The sequence below is a fragment of the Lipotes vexillifer genome, unplaced genomic scaffold (assembly GCF_000442215.2).
Source record: "Lipotes vexillifer unplaced genomic scaffold, Lipotes_vexillifer_v1.1 scaffold456, whole genome shotgun sequence".
Taxonomy (NCBI): domain Eukaryota; kingdom Metazoa; phylum Chordata; class Mammalia; order Artiodactyla; family Lipotidae; genus Lipotes; species Lipotes vexillifer.
Genome location: NW_006789438.1, coordinates 961,963 through 977,770, shown reverse-complemented (window position 1 = coordinate 977,770; position 15,808 = coordinate 961,963). Strand labels below are relative to the sequence as shown.

Below are 15,808 nucleotides of genomic sequence, written 5' to 3'. Positions count from 1 at the left end.
CTGACACTACGTCTCCTAAAAAGTCTTGTGAAATACATGCCTGTGACTTATTACAAGCTGATAATGGGAGAATACTTGCCTTTGCTCTATCTGCTTTCTTCTTGTTTGGTCTGTATATATGCATGCTACACAAAATCATGCAGAATTAAAACAATGAGTTTCATTTTAACTTATGAAATCATCAAAGACTTTCACAAGTAGTACTCTTCAAACCTCGCCTAGATATGGTGAATAATCACCTCTGTTGATTTATGGTGAGAATCAAATTCCATAAAATAGTCTGAAACTGAATTTAAAATTATTTTCTGTGAGACTTAAAACTTTTCATAACCACTTTTTTTTTTTAACATCTTTATTGGGGTATAATTGCTTTACAATGGTGTGTTAGTTTCTGCTTTATAACAAAGTGAATCAGTTATACATATACATATGTCCCCATATCTCTTCCCTCTTGCGTCTCCCTCCCTCCCACCCTCCCTATCCCACCCCTCCAGGCGGTCACAAAGCACCGACCTGATATCCCTGTGCCATGCGGCTGCTTCCCACTAGCTATCTACCTTACGTTTGTTAGTGTATATATGTCCATGCCTCTCTCTCGCCCTGTCACAGCTCACCCTTCCCCCTCCCCATATCCTCAAGTCCGTTCTCCAGTAGGTCTGTGTCTTTATTCCTGTCTTACCCCTAGATTCTTCATGACATTTTTTTTTCGTAAATTCCATATATATGTGTTAGCATACGGTATTTGTCTTTCTCTTTCTGACTTCATAACCACTTTTTATCTTAAGAAGATAATTGAAAAATATGTAAAAACATTCCCTGAAGTACTATTTATAATTATGAAAAATGGAAATATCTCCTATGTTCAATGGTAGAGGATTTAAATAATTTATATATACCCTTGCAATGCAATATAATTCATTTATAAAACAAATGGGTACAAGGATTTATTAATGATTGTAGTGAAATAATAAATAAATTTAAATAAAATGTGAAGGATATGCATGTATTCATACAATGAGATTTCAACAATGTAAAATGAATAGAAATAAAATTGGAAGAAAATATAATATGCTAAACATGTTTGCTTCTGATGGGTGGGATTGTGGGTCCCTATTATTTTATTTGTTTGCATTCTTACAAAATTATTTTAAACAAGTTCTATTTTGACTGCAGGATATAAACAAAGATGCAAAAGAAGTGTCACACCCAAGACAATAACCTACTTTCTGATACCAGGGTGAAACTGCTAAAAAATTCCAAATTAAGCCTGATTTCACATACCTTTATCCTGCCCCTATTCCTGTGATTTCACCATTGTTTCTGAGCAGAGGTATAGTTGAATTTTTGCACAAACTAATTTCCTTGTAGATCTAAAAGGAGGAAACCCTTAGAGACTATCACAAAGCGTGCCATTTCAGTGGATTTCAGTATTCAGGTTCTCTTCAGATTAACTGAACATTGTATTAAAATATTCCATCAAAAAAAGGAGCATATCTTCCACTTATCTCCTCTGGACTTTATACAAAGCACTTGTTTGCCAGGGGTCCGAAAGATTGAATCCTTTTTTGCTATCCAAGGGGGAATTTGTCATCATTTGATTCTTAGTCCCTGGCAAAGACACATTATTAATTTGAAATTATACTTGCATTCAATGAAAAAGTAAATGTTGGTTAACATGTTTGCTTTACACCAAATATTTGACATTCATAATTTCAAAGATGGTTTTCCTTTCTTTGTCAATATACTTTCAAAGTATGTCCATTCTGCTGTAGTTTATAGGGGAAAAGTCTTACAAAGACGATGGCAACAGAATCTACAGCATCACACATTTCATACAGCTCATTCCACCATCTCAGTTGGATTTTATTAATTTTAAAAATTGAAAGTCTGTTAGAGCACATTGACCTTTTTTCTCTCATTTCCCTTACTCTTGACTTTTTCAGATAAATTTTGAGGAACTCTGAAAGAATAATCAATATTCTCATAACTTTGTTTTTTTAAAAAATCTGTATCAAATTTAATTATTTGTGTCTTTAACTTAGCAGTTCATTAAAAACAATTCCCTTACCAGACTGTGTCTCTAGTTTGTATAAATTAGATCCTAGGTCTCCAATCTGTGTGCCATAGTGTCCTTCTATTAAAACGGAGTTTTTGAGTAAGATGTTTTCTTCAGTTGATGGTTTTGCTTTTTATAAATGATAGTCATTTTTATTTTCTGGTAAGATTGCATTTGAAAGAAGAGTTCTGATACATCCAAAGAAAGAAATATGAAAACCATGAAATGTATACAGTTACTGTCTCTTTTTATTGATGATGTGGCTCAAATTTCTTCTTTATAATATGGTTTTCAAGATAACGTCCACAATTTCCACATTACTGAAAATTTGGAAAATGCCATTGTGATTCTTTTGATTTAATAATACAAATATTAGAAAATATACAGCTTTTCCCCAAAGTTTGTCAAAGGAACACTGGTTCCAGAGGATGTAAAAGAAAAATATCCTGTGACCAAATATGTTCCTGAATTTCTAAGTTAAACAATAAGTTTATTTACTGTAGTAATTTTTAGAGAAGTGGTTCTCAGTCTTCAGAATACATCAGAATCACCTGGGAAACTTAGTAAAAATGAAGGTCCCTAGAACCTACATCCAGAGATTCTGGCATATTAGGTCAGGGATAAGATTGGGTACTTTTAACAAGCATCCCAAGTGATTCTGTTACAGTTGATAGAGAAATATTGTCTTGAAGATTTTTAACATTTTAATAATTCTTATAATTTTAATAAATTCCAACAGTTACACAGAGAAGTCTTTCCTTAATTTCCATCTGATGATGGATTTTTTAAAATCTTAATATGATGATGTTCATGGGAAAACAGTTTGAGAAATGCTGGAACTCAGAGTTCTTTTAGAACATATTTACAGATCAGTTTAAATAATAGATGTAGCATTAACTAACTCCTTAGTAACCAACTTCTGATTTATTTATAAGGTACACCTAAAATTTGGGATAGCAGTCAGCTCATAAAAAGAGAATGTTATTCAAGCATAGAATAAGTGGCAAAGTGTTTTCATGATTACCAATTCATTTTCCAAATGTCAACTGTTATCTTATTTAGGAACATATATATTGTCTTAAAAGTAAAATATGCAAGAATAACAAAAGAACTTAAATAGGAAAAATACATATCTTTTTTCAAGACAAGATTTTTAAAAGATTTATGCATAAAAGCATATCCGTGCTTGACTATTCCATGTATTTATTCAGTGTTGAAACCTATATATTGCATTTCAGAAAGAAAAGCTGCAAATTTATTCAGAAAAAAATTATTAGAGTTATAACCCTTCCTTCAAAAGTTTTCCGGTAACTTACTGTATGAACATGAAACTTCAGCATTTTATCTAAATTTTATGCTTGATATTCTGCATGTGTAGAATTTTGTATACATAATTTTTCTAGCTATTTCTTTTCTTGATTATTTTTCCAAAGTAGATATGGCTTGCATATTGGACTTGATGTTTCCAAACGAACCAAGAAATTTTAGAGAGTTAAAATAGTCCACATTTTCTAGTTTTTATTCTATCAAGAAAGACTTAGGCTGTGTCTTGTACATTCCAGAAATATCAGTTCCCACATTCATTACTTTTCTTTTGATTCAAAGGTGACTCTTATTCATTCTTACCCTTCTCTCACATTAAATTGGTCAAACATATTTTAAGGTGATTCAGTCACCCTGTAGCTTCTCAGGTTGAGTTCAAAGGTGGGGTCAACCTTCCATCGTTCCTCAAGCTCCTCCTCCCACAAATATTTTAATCATAGCAAATTTGGGGGAAACTTTTTTAAAACATTAAGAACAATCTTTTATCACAATTGGGATTAAACTTAGATCACTTTTTTATGCAAAGGATATCTCACTCAAAAATAAAATAATGTAACAACATACAGGGAGCCCAATATATAGAATAGATAACAGTGCAGTAGCTTTGCTTGACAAGGAGCAGGGACCCAGGGTTGCACCCATGTGACCGTCTGTCCTTCTCATTTGGCCACACAGACATCTCCACAAGTGGCCACTGGCTGTGTGAAACAGTGGTTGGAAACAGTGATGGAGATAAGCATTTACTTATAATTTTGAGCGGTTGTTGTAATAGATGGGTAAGTAGGTAGGTAGATAAATGCTGTCTTGATACAAGGTGTAGAATAGAAGAATCTTTCAAATGAAAAATTAAGGGAAAATAAAGAAAGCTCTGTCCATGAACAATATGCAGTTAATAAATTATGGAGTGAGGATAGTGGGTAGGAAATAATTTGGTCCTGCAGGCTCATTTATGCAGAAGAACTAAGGAAAACTGCAAGTTATTATTGACTGCATGAATTAAAGGTACACTTGTATATGTTGGGGAAATATAATTAAAAACAAAATCTCCCCCAACCAAGGAAACTTCTCCACAAACATAGAAGAGAAAGATAACCCTTTTATCACTGAATAAACATTAAACCAGAATGCAACATGCATCACAGGCAATTCACTGAGATTGCAAATACAAAAAGAAATCTCACCCTCTTCTATAGTCAAGCAGATATACCCATTACAGGCATGTCCTCAAGATAAACAATAACCTAACCAGTCCTCAAGTAAGAGGACTCGACAGCACTAATTGTCACACATAGTTTATCCTAGATTTGACTGGTAACTAGGGTGTTAGTTAATTGGGAAAAATGAGTCTCTTAACTTTATTTGTTTTTACAGTATAAGCAGTTTAAAAAATATGTGTATTCATCTTGTATGACTTTCTTCCTTCACTTGTTCTTATTTCTCCCAAAGCATTTCAAAAATAAAAAAGAAAATGTTTAAGAGAAATATTTCAAAATAGCAGCAATAAAAAGAATAATGTTTTATCCAAATGCCACCTTGTTCTTTTATATTATTCCTTACCATATCTGCAACTGATCATTATAACCATAATCTTTATCTCCTCTTAATCACATTCCTAGATTTTTTTGATGCTGAAAATTATTTTAAACCAATTTCTACATTTGTAGTTTTTTAAAGCGATACCTTATTTGGTAAATGTTTATTAAATTCAAAGTGCCCTCAGGCACTGAAGGAAATAAATGCAACTGTGAATTAAACAAAAGCCCATTCATTTATTCATCAGCCATCGGAATGCTTACTATTTACCAAAGAATGTGCCAAGTATACACAAAGTCAGATGAACTGAAGCTACCGTCTTCAAGAAACCCAGTCTCCTATAGAAGATAGTCATTGAACAGTTATATAATACGGGGTAAATAGTGCAAGAGAGTACTTTGTAGAGGAGGTTCAGAGAGAAGATGGGTTTATAGTACAATAGGGATTTTTTTTTAACATCTTTATTGGAGTATAATTGCTTTACAATGGTGTGTCAGTTTCTGCTTTATCACAAAGTGAATCAGCTATACATATACATATATCCCCATATCTCCTCACTCTTGTGTCTCCGTCCCTCCCACCCTCCCTATCCCACCCCTCTAGGTGGTCACAAAGCACCAAGTTGACTGAATGATGAATGCACACAAACCTGTGTATGTTTGATAAAATGAGGGGGGGCGGTGATATTTCAAGTGTGAGTTTAGGCTAGACAGAGCAAACCTTGAAACTCCATATCTGAATTTAGTGTTAGAGTATGTCAGAGACAACTTAAAAATTCTTTTCTAGGATTATGACTGGTGACTGCAATGAAATATGGTAGCTCAGAAGGTTTTTCAAGTTTTCTAAGTAGTTAATAACACAGGACTAAATATCAGTTGTCCTGACTCTCGGCCCTGCTTTCTAGATACCACACCATGGAGGAGTTTTCTGATTCTCTGGAATGGGTTTTGGTGGGTGGGGATAAAGAGGCATTTTAGAAGGCCCTGAATGAGATTCTTGAGCTCCAAGATGTGGATTTTTTGAGAATCTTTTAGAAGGTGAATTAACCTCTGTCACTAGAATATTTAGTTTCTCTAAAATCAGAATGCTACACACTTACTTAATACACTCAATATCTTCCTATAACTTTTCACCCAAAAACCTTAGCATCAGTGGTAAGACCCCTCATCATCTGTGCCTTGTTCACCATCCCCTCACCTCTTTTATTATTATCCTCAACTTGCAATTTATACCCCAGCAATTACCAAATTAGTCAAAGTCCCCTGAATCTTACAATGCTTAGTCTTGCTCCCATAACCATTTCATATGCTGCTACCTCTGTCTAAAATGCCATGTCCTAAGTACTCCTTTCAGACAACTACTGCCGTTCATGCTTCATGATCCAACACAGATAACACATCCTCTGGGAAAGCTTCCCTGTCTCCTTTCTCCTCCATCTATGAAAACTAATTGAGATCCCTTCATAGGTACTTCCATAGCCCTCTCTGTTTTACTGCATTATCACACTTTGTTATAACTATCACTTGTCTCCTCAACTGAAAAGTAGCTTTTTGAGGGTAAAGACCCTCTTTTTTTTCCTCTAAATTTTTAGTGGTTATAACTTAACGTTCTTTGCCAAGTCATAAATATTCATTACGTATGTGTTTAGATCAATAGCTGACTTCATATAACATACAGGCAGGTGATCTGGTTAATATGCATTATGTAGCAGAAGACAAACTTTCAAAAAAGAATTAAAAAATCAAATATTCAAAAGTGATCTATTGATTTATGAAAGTGTCTTTGTTATTAGTAACTTAGATTCTGAAACTGAAACAATGCAAATTCAGAGTTCTTCCTATTATACTGGTTCATTTCGTGTCTTTCTTTAGCATGTGGAAATTGGAGTATTGAAATGCTCAGTATAATTGAATGTTGTCACTTGCTGGTTTCACTATTTTCCTGTGACTTTACTCAGCTGATTTCTTTCTTTCTTTTTTTTTTTTTTTTTCAGGAAAAAATCCTATTACACTGACCAGAGGAGCAAATCAATGGGCAGGTTGGTGGGTGATATGAAATTTGTTTACGACCAATTTGTCATTTGGGAAAAAAATTAAAAATGCATTTGATTACCCATATCAGCAGCTGTAAATTTTAGAAAGAAAAACTTTACTGATTTGTTCAAGATATTTTCAAAATGACTTATGCCAAATTTGACAACGTTTAAAATCAGATGATCCCTTTTTTTCTATTTACCATTGCCATTCCCACAATCCTTCCTTGATATAATGTTATGGAGCAAGGATTTTAACTGCAAGTTAGTGTTTCAGGAGATTTTAATTTTAAAAATAGTTATAAAACCAGGATTGATGGGTAAGTGATGACCCACTAGAGTAATAGAACAATAGACACAGCAGAGGCCTCTTGGATCATTTAATCCAAACCTCTTATTGATGAGATGGTAAAGAAAGACAGAGTGATGAAGTGGTTTACCAAGGCCATACAGCATCTTTTGTATTACGGACCTACTCTTATTCCACCAGTTGAACCTGCCTCTCTTTCAATTGTGGTATTGAAAGGAAACTTCTTTTCAAGAGCTTTATCTCAAAACAACATCTCTTTACCTATGTGGTAACAGTAGCTATGGCAAAGGAATTAATTAAAATACAACCCTGAGACACAAGAAACTCTCCCACCTGAATTGCCTTGACCCCGTTTCACTGGAGAAAATGAGCTTCCATTTAATGAACTCTACAAACAAAAGGCTTGTAATAATTTGCTGTTTTTCTGCTCCTTGCAAAACAATCAGTTAACAAAAATAGAATGTGAATGTCGTAGAGGAGGCCCTATTGAATAATGTTGCAGGATATTGCAAATCAGAATGACACAAAAACTAGCAAAATCATAGTGTAAATATCTGACCATTTTAGGAGAGAATTTAATAAATCTAGTTCTTTTACCAAAGAAAATGTCTGAATATAATTTAGAACTCTAAAATAGGAAAATTTTGATTCTAGAAGAGAGTATTGTACTCTATTAAACATTAAATTTAGGCTGTTAGGAATGAGTGACAAGAAAAGGAAATCATGAGGGGGAAAACTTGAAATCTGAATGAATGCTAAAGGAATTAGTACTCAAATGGCTCTTAAAAAATTAATGACGTTCCTTAGCCAGTCGGATTCCTCTGTTTGTCAGGTTGACATGCTCAGATTTACAATGAGCTTTCATCATTTCTCTTGTGCTCATTCGTTCCTGGTCTATATAAACAAATTTCCAAAGTTATTTTTACATAATAAGGTCAAATTCATTGGAATATTATAATATATAAATTTACAACCTCAGGTTTTCCATATTTTTCTCTGCATGTGCCTGTTTAATATTGGATGTGTTGATAAAACATGTTTAGGTTTGCTTCTGGGTGCTGTATAGAATTAGTGAGATTTGCCACTGTATAATTAGTGTGTTTTCTGCTAAATAGGCATCTTCCTTTCAGAGACTCACAGAAGGACAAAATCCTGTATATTAAATTGGCAACCAATGTCTATGTAATACTGTCATAATTTAATTTTAGAGTAAACTTGTATTTAGAATTCCTGATAAATATGTATATTCTAAATCCTAAAGAAACATTTTTAATAGTGGAAAAATGTTTTTCTTTACTATTTTGGTCAAACAAAAGTAAAGTAGAAGAATGAATGCGATATTATGTGTCATAATGTGTTTTATTATCTTTGTGTTTATTATTTTTTGTTTAATTTTATGAAATGAAAATAAGGTTGTCAGTTATTCCAAACAATTGTTAATGTACCTTAAGCATTACTATAGTCTACTGCTTTACAGTTTACATATTACAAATAGTTCTCTTTGTTCTTTGAGTTAGTGGATGCATATGGAGAGGGTAACAAATAAATAGGAAAGGTATTTATAAAATTATATGACATATTAAACTGAAAAAATGACTGTCTTGGTATTGCCTGACTCTATACTTTCAATTAAGGAAATGACTGATTTTGATTTTTTTAAACTTGACCTTTGGAAAAGAAAATTTTAATGTTGTGTGTGTGTATGTATGGGCATCACTGTTATAAAATTATAAAACCCAATTTTTAGACAATTGGAAAGAGGGAAGCAAAAGTCTAATGTGTGTACTTAGATGTCACTTGTGCTTTCCATTTCCTGACGTGGGAAAGATGTTTTGTGCATGGGTAATTTGACCAGTAAACATTAGGGGTAAATATGTACAGGCAATTATCCAAGTTTCAAAGATCATCGTTTCTCCAGGCAGGTCAAAAGGAAATGCCTATAGTTTTATTATTGCTGCTATCTATCATTAGCTTACAAAGTACTTTCATATTCAATTATCAAAGCATCTTCAAAAGGACCATTCAGGGGGGCAGAACAAAGAGTAACTGGTTTGCAGATCAGGGAAAATAAATGACTCCATTATCACCACTCCTTACCACCCCACATCTCATCCCCTAGCTTTCACAGCTGGTGTGATAGAGTTTGTGCTCTGACCACGTTCTTTTGACCCTTTAATCCAGATTTCTTTTCAATTTCCATTGAATTCTCTGCATTCCACTGATTTTAGCAAAGGAATTTAAAGCTCTGTTAGAAGTCATCCTCACATTATGCCATGAAATCTTGAGTTTGCAAGACTGCTAACATGATAAAAGTTTGGTAGAGTGTAGGTAATACATTAGATCATGTTGGTGGCATGGTGGTGGTAGTGGTGGTTGTAAAAGTCGTAGTGATACTCCTTTTCCTTATTATTATCATAAATATTTATTGAGTGTTTACTTTGTGCTGGGCACTGTGGGATCAGTCATTACCTATTTAATTATCAGAATATCCCTTCATTTAAGAGATGAGAAAACTGAATGAGAATCAAAGAAATTAAATAATAAGCTAGATCTTCACATCCTGTGATTCAGATCCAGCCCTGACCACATTTCACTATTAGACATCATGTATTCCTTCACAGAAAGTATGTGAAAAGCCTAAACTGATAATATGGTTTATTTTTCTGTAAAAGGTCAATGATGGTCTAAAAGTCATTTTATTTCATTTCTTTAATTTTTTTGATTGGCATTTATTTCTAGTATGTTTGCAATTTTGTCAGAGATAGTAAGCCCTTGGGTGCTATAGCTATCAGCATTTTCTAAGTGTCATCAGATGCCTCCTTTTATTTGATCCTCCTAGCCACCTAATGAAGTAGGACAGATGGAATTACTTTCTCTCTTTACAGATGAGGAACCTAAAGCTCAAAGATTGAAAATGTTTGGCTCAATTTCAATGACTGGCAAATTCATCCTCTAATTTTTTATCCCATTGTTTTCTCCACTAGGCTAACTTTGAAAAGTTGGAGTAATTGCTATATAATCCATTCAGTGTTTTTACGTGTCTGTGCACTAGTGGCTGGAATACAGCGATATTTTGTGATTTCAGAGGCTTTCTTTGTAATAAGAAGAAGCAAAATGGACACTTCAGATAACACTCATTTATTATATTAGGCTAGAAAGAAATGCTCTGGTCCCTCCAAAACCAAAAAAGACTTGGCATCTAAATGATAACATTACTTGGCAAAGAAAATGTCCAAACTCTTCACATGCTAAAAATCAAAACTTGATGCTTATTTCAAATTATATAGACATGGTAATTTTACCATAATAAACTTGAATGAAATCATTTTTAAGATAGAGTCTGCCTGCACATGGCTGTGCTAAATTTTTTAAAGTTTAAGCAGAGGTGGCCAAATATTAAGATGCATTGTACTTCTCTAGGAAAATATTATATCCTGCCACTTTGACTCACTATTGCAGAAGAAGTCCAAAAACTGCCAAAGATAGAACCTCATAAATAGTGTGTAAATGTAGCACATTTTTTAAGTAAACACAGCTGTTATTATAGCAACTCAGAATCTCATTTTCAGAATCGATCTCTGGAGTCAGTATCTCTTTTGCTTTCATTTTTGTCTTTTGAAAAATAAATATGATTCCAATCAGTATATATACCACATAGGACTGAGTTGTGACTGTAATCTAAAGCTGAGGCCAAAGTATCCTGATGTGAGATTTCCTGAAACAGTGTTTCAATGTTCTCTAACCTGGAGTCTATGCTAAATCCACCCCTCAAAGCGCAGTCAGTGGATAGCAGGATGAGCACCCCTGGGAACTAGTTAGAAATGCAGAATCTCAGACTCCACCCTAAGTCTACTGAATTAGTATCTGCATTTTAACAAGATCTTCAGGTGATTTACATGCCCGTTAAAGTCTTAAAAGTACCGCAAAGACTCCTTGACTCAACTCTCCTTACTGTTAATCATCAAGTTTAATGTAAAACACCAACTCACAACTCTCCAGCAATGTCAATATTATTACTTTTATTTTATGGGTGAGGAAACCAAGGCAAGAAATTAAATAACTTATACAAGTTTCCATAGTTACTATAATGCAGAGCTGCCTTTGAACCCAGTTTTTCTTGACCCGAAACCCTTGCTGTTACCATAGGACCTGTGGCTCCCAGAACTGAATGCGTTGAGTGCATTGTAGCCATTTCTTTCTTTTCAGTCTCCACTTTTCTGGAGCCACATTGCTATAGAGTTTTTAAAGTGATCTATAGCCACACATATATAGATATAGATATAGATATATACATACACTCAACTTTAATAAACAGTCTTGCTGGTTTTATTCTTTATGCTTTTTCCTACCCCATCTTTATGTATGATGATTTTCTAATATTTTCCACAGATTTTTCTTATGAGGATCACCTAGTTGCCCTGCAAGAGTTTAAATAAATGCAAGATTTGGTTTGCTTTGGAATTATTTCCTTTGTGTGGGTACAGGAATAATGCATGTATGTGTGTGTGAATGTGGGTGTGTGTATGTCTTTTGGGAATCTTTCAGAACGGTAGTGGAAGGTAGGCATGGCTCTGGAGTGCAACCTAATTCAGTTCTAAAATGTGACTTTGTTCCAGGGTGCAAAAATATTTTAGAAGAATCAAAAAATGGATGTCCCAAAACCCCATGGTTCTTGACAAGTCAGCTTTCCCAGACCTGGAGGAGTCAGACTGCTATACTGGCCCCTTCAGCCGTGCACGAATTCACCAGTGAGTTCCCATCTCTTTTCTCCCATCACCTCTTTTTTTAAATTATTTTTTAGTTATTTAATTTTTTTGGCCATGCCTTGTGGGATCTTAGTTCCCCGACCAGGGATTGAACCCAGGTCCTTGGCAGTGAAAGCGTGGAGTCTTAACCACTGGACCGTGCCAGGGAACACCCCTCCCACCTCCCACCACCTCTTGAAGTCACCCTTTTGCTCTTTAGATCATTGGCTGTCATGTTTACTCCATACAACTCTTCCTACAATGGAACAGTAGGATATGAAGGGGAAGGGAGAAACATTGCTTGTCGCTGAAGTACTGAAAACAAGCTAGCTCGGAAAATGCAGTATTAGGGAATGACATCAATTTTTAATGTGTTCCATTTGGAACCACATTGCTTAAGGTAGTACAAAATTTATGGGAGCCAACAGACAATCTGTTCTTGTTCCATGCTCAATAAGAAATATGAGGACATTTAGGCTTCCTTATAAACTGAAGGATATTAAAATGAATATTTGATAATGCCCTGTATTATTTATAAGTGTATATTTTCTCAGCCAAATGATTTTATTTTAAGAAGAATGGTTTCTCTTCTGATTTATTATACTTTACATGCATTCATTTTAATGGAGAAAATACATGGATGACTACCCAGGAACTTGTAACTGTTGCTAGATTCTGTGGTCTGCATTGAATATTAAAACCAATCCGCTTATCTTCCCAGCTTCATAATAAACAATAAGGACACCTTCTTTAGCAATGCTACTCGAAGCAGGATAGTCTATCACATGCTGCAGCACACCAAATATGAAAATGGAATATCAAAAGTGGGTAAGAACACTAATTAAAAACATACTATGGAATTTACTTTTACTGATTACACTCAGAAATATTTTTTAACAACTGAAGCTTTGCCTTCCTGCATTAGATATGAGGATATAATGCAGTGAACAAATTCTAAACATTGTATTTTCAGCCTTTCAATGAAATAAAACAAAATAAAACAAACAAAAAACTTTTTCAAGGGCACTTGGCAATGTGTATCAAAATGTGAAATGTGTAAGAACTTTGGAGCAGAAACTTTATTTCTAGAAATTTATCTGAAAGAAATAATCAGACTTTTGAATAACAATGTATGTAGATATTTGTTCATTGTGGCTTTGTAGACAAAGAATAGAATAGAATAATACTGGAGATACTTTAGCTGTCCATTAGGCTATATGCACATAATGTATCCATTAAAAATGATGTGATTTTATTCACTCTTAACTCAAATGTATTCATACACTATGTATGTATAAATACTCAAATAAATGTATATACTCAAATGTATATACACTATATATTATGGAAAATATATGACACAGACCCTTTACTCATGGAGATTGAAAATTAGTATCAGTTCTCTAATTATTGACTTCAGAAGATATCCATAAAGCATTATTAAGTGGAAAAAAAACAGATTACAAAACTGAAAATTTAATGTGTGATCCCATTTTCTAAACACTCACAAAAAAAAAAAGAAAAAAATCTAGAATTTATATGAAATATTTTAGACATTATCTCTGAGAGGTGAGATTACAGCTAATTTTAAATTTCTAAATGTCTCTGTTGTTTGAATGTTTAGCAGTATGCTACAACATGTCTGATGCAAAAGAAAACAGAAAGTTTCACCTGGGAAAATTAAGTAAAATTGAAAAGTTTACACAGAGCAGAGCAGAAAACAACAGGTAACAAATGAGCTGGCCATTTGTTAGTGTGAAAAATACAATATGGCTGAAGAAATAAAATGTTAGTCATGTTCTAAAATTCCTTCAAATAAAAAAGTTGATAGCCAGTGGAAACTTGTACTAATATGTACTGATTTGCATTCAAATAGATTACCATATTAGTAAAATGAGCTATGTTTCAAGTCATCCAAAGAGGAATGTTCAGACTTTGGTTCTCTTCTGATTAATAATTCATTTATTACTGAGCAGTCAAAATAATTAATTCAAAAACTAAATCCTTATAAAAAATTTGACGCTTAATCAGAAGTTTTCTAAACAAGAAATAAAGATAGAGAAATCCAGAATGTAAACTGCAAATGTGTCTAAATGATAGCACTATGTGCTTATGTAGACTTTAAAAAATAAAATTGACATTTAAATGATTGTAATGATATCATGCCCTTTGTCAAACATGCAATAAACACAGAAGGGTATAAAAATAAAATTTTAAAATCCCTACATTCAATTTTCACTGTACCAAATTAGAACTGAATATATATACATATACATCTCATAATTAGAAGCATGCAATGTTTACAATTTTCTATCCTTTTTGAAATTACCATTATGAGTACTTTCTCAAGCCCTTTAGTATGTCTGAAAACATTATTTTAAATAGCTGTACAATATTCTATTGTAAGCATTCATCAAATCACAGTCATTTACCAAGCACATATAACTGATTGAACCATAATAATGAAACAATTAACCAATTTTGGATGTATAATTATTTCTAATTCTTTACTAATATAAATAATATTGCAATGAAAATTGCTCTTCAGAAGAGTTTTCCAAATATCTAGTCTTCCCAGTACTATATGAGACAGTCCATTTCACTACACTCTCATTGGGATGGAGAGATTTTAAGAAGGGTCACATATCGCTATTTATTCTCTTTGGATCAGTATTAAAGAATTAAAGATTTCTCAATACCAATCTCCTTTGAGACATTTTGAGGAGTGGGGAATTCCTCTGCTTCCTTGACCAAATTTTGTTTTGAGTTAAAAAAAAGAGTTGTTCCAGGCTCATGTGCCCCCAACTAAGTGGGTATTAAAATCCCCACATTTCATGATATGGCAAAGTGCCATATGTTGGCACCTTGCAAACCCTTTATTAATCTTGTAAGGACACAATTAGACTCTTAGAATCAGTCTCTTTCACAACCTCACTGTCCTCATAGGTGATAAGGCTATGGAAGTCATTTGGGTTATTTTGTTTTTAAATTAATTTATTTTCCCAAGTATTATGTAGGTTGCTTCAGAGGGAAGTCTTCAATTTAACTCAAGAACTGTTCTTTTCTTCTTTTTCCAGGTATCTGTAAACTTATAAACAATGGCTCATATATAGCAGCTTTTCCCCCACATGAGGTAATTTTGAAATACAATTTCCATTTTAAGAAAATGTTTCTCCTACTCAATGCTTGATCTCATTTTTTTTTCACTTAAGTCCAGCTGCTTTATTCCTTATTTGAGGGTTCAACCAGTGAGTGGCCTTGGACCTTTCTGAGACCCCGTGATAATCTGTGGCTGCACACTGGCTCCTGTGCTCCAGAACTCTTCTGCAATTTGCCCTGTACCAGGAATCCCACCCTCAGAGGGAACTCATGGACATTGCTCAGCCACTCTGACCAGACATAGATAGCCCTCAGCTCCAACACAGCTCCATGCTTGACTCAGCTTGGGATTTACACAACTTCCAAACAGGACAGGTTCTGGTCTGTGCCTATTACTGTGGGATACCTGAAAACCTAAGACAAACCCAAACCAAAAATCTACACCCCATTATTTACTTGATTTTCTGACAGATTATTACCTCTCTTCCAGTTTTAAGTAGGTCATGTTGTGGTGACTCTGCCTGCTGAGGCATGAATGACATGTGAATCATTTTTAAACTCCCCCTGCAATACACAAACATACTATATTCTTTTTTTTTTTTACATCTTTATTGGGGTATAATTGCTTTACAATGGTGTGTTAGTTTTGCTTTATAACAAAGTGAATCAGTTATACATATACATATGTTCCCATATCTCTTCCCTCTTGC

At 33.8% G+C, this 15,808-nt stretch overlaps 1 protein-coding gene across 2 annotated transcripts in view; it reads left to right on the top strand.

The window, feature by feature from the left end:
- ANO3 (anoctamin 3) overlaps nt 1-15,808 on the top strand; it is a 194,255-nt gene that overhangs the window by 80,212 nt on the left and 98,235 nt on the right. For both annotated transcript variants that reach the window (XM_007462609.1, XM_007462608.1), the window contains 4 exons: nt 6,906-6,950; nt 11,871-12,002; nt 12,721-12,827; nt 15,077-15,132. In XM_007462609.1, coding sequence (XP_007462671.1) covers nt 6,906-6,950; nt 11,871-12,002; nt 12,721-12,827; nt 15,077-15,132 — 340 coding nt within the window. The remainder of the gene's footprint in view (nt 1-6,905; nt 6,951-11,870; nt 12,003-12,720; nt 12,828-15,076; nt 15,133-15,808) is intronic.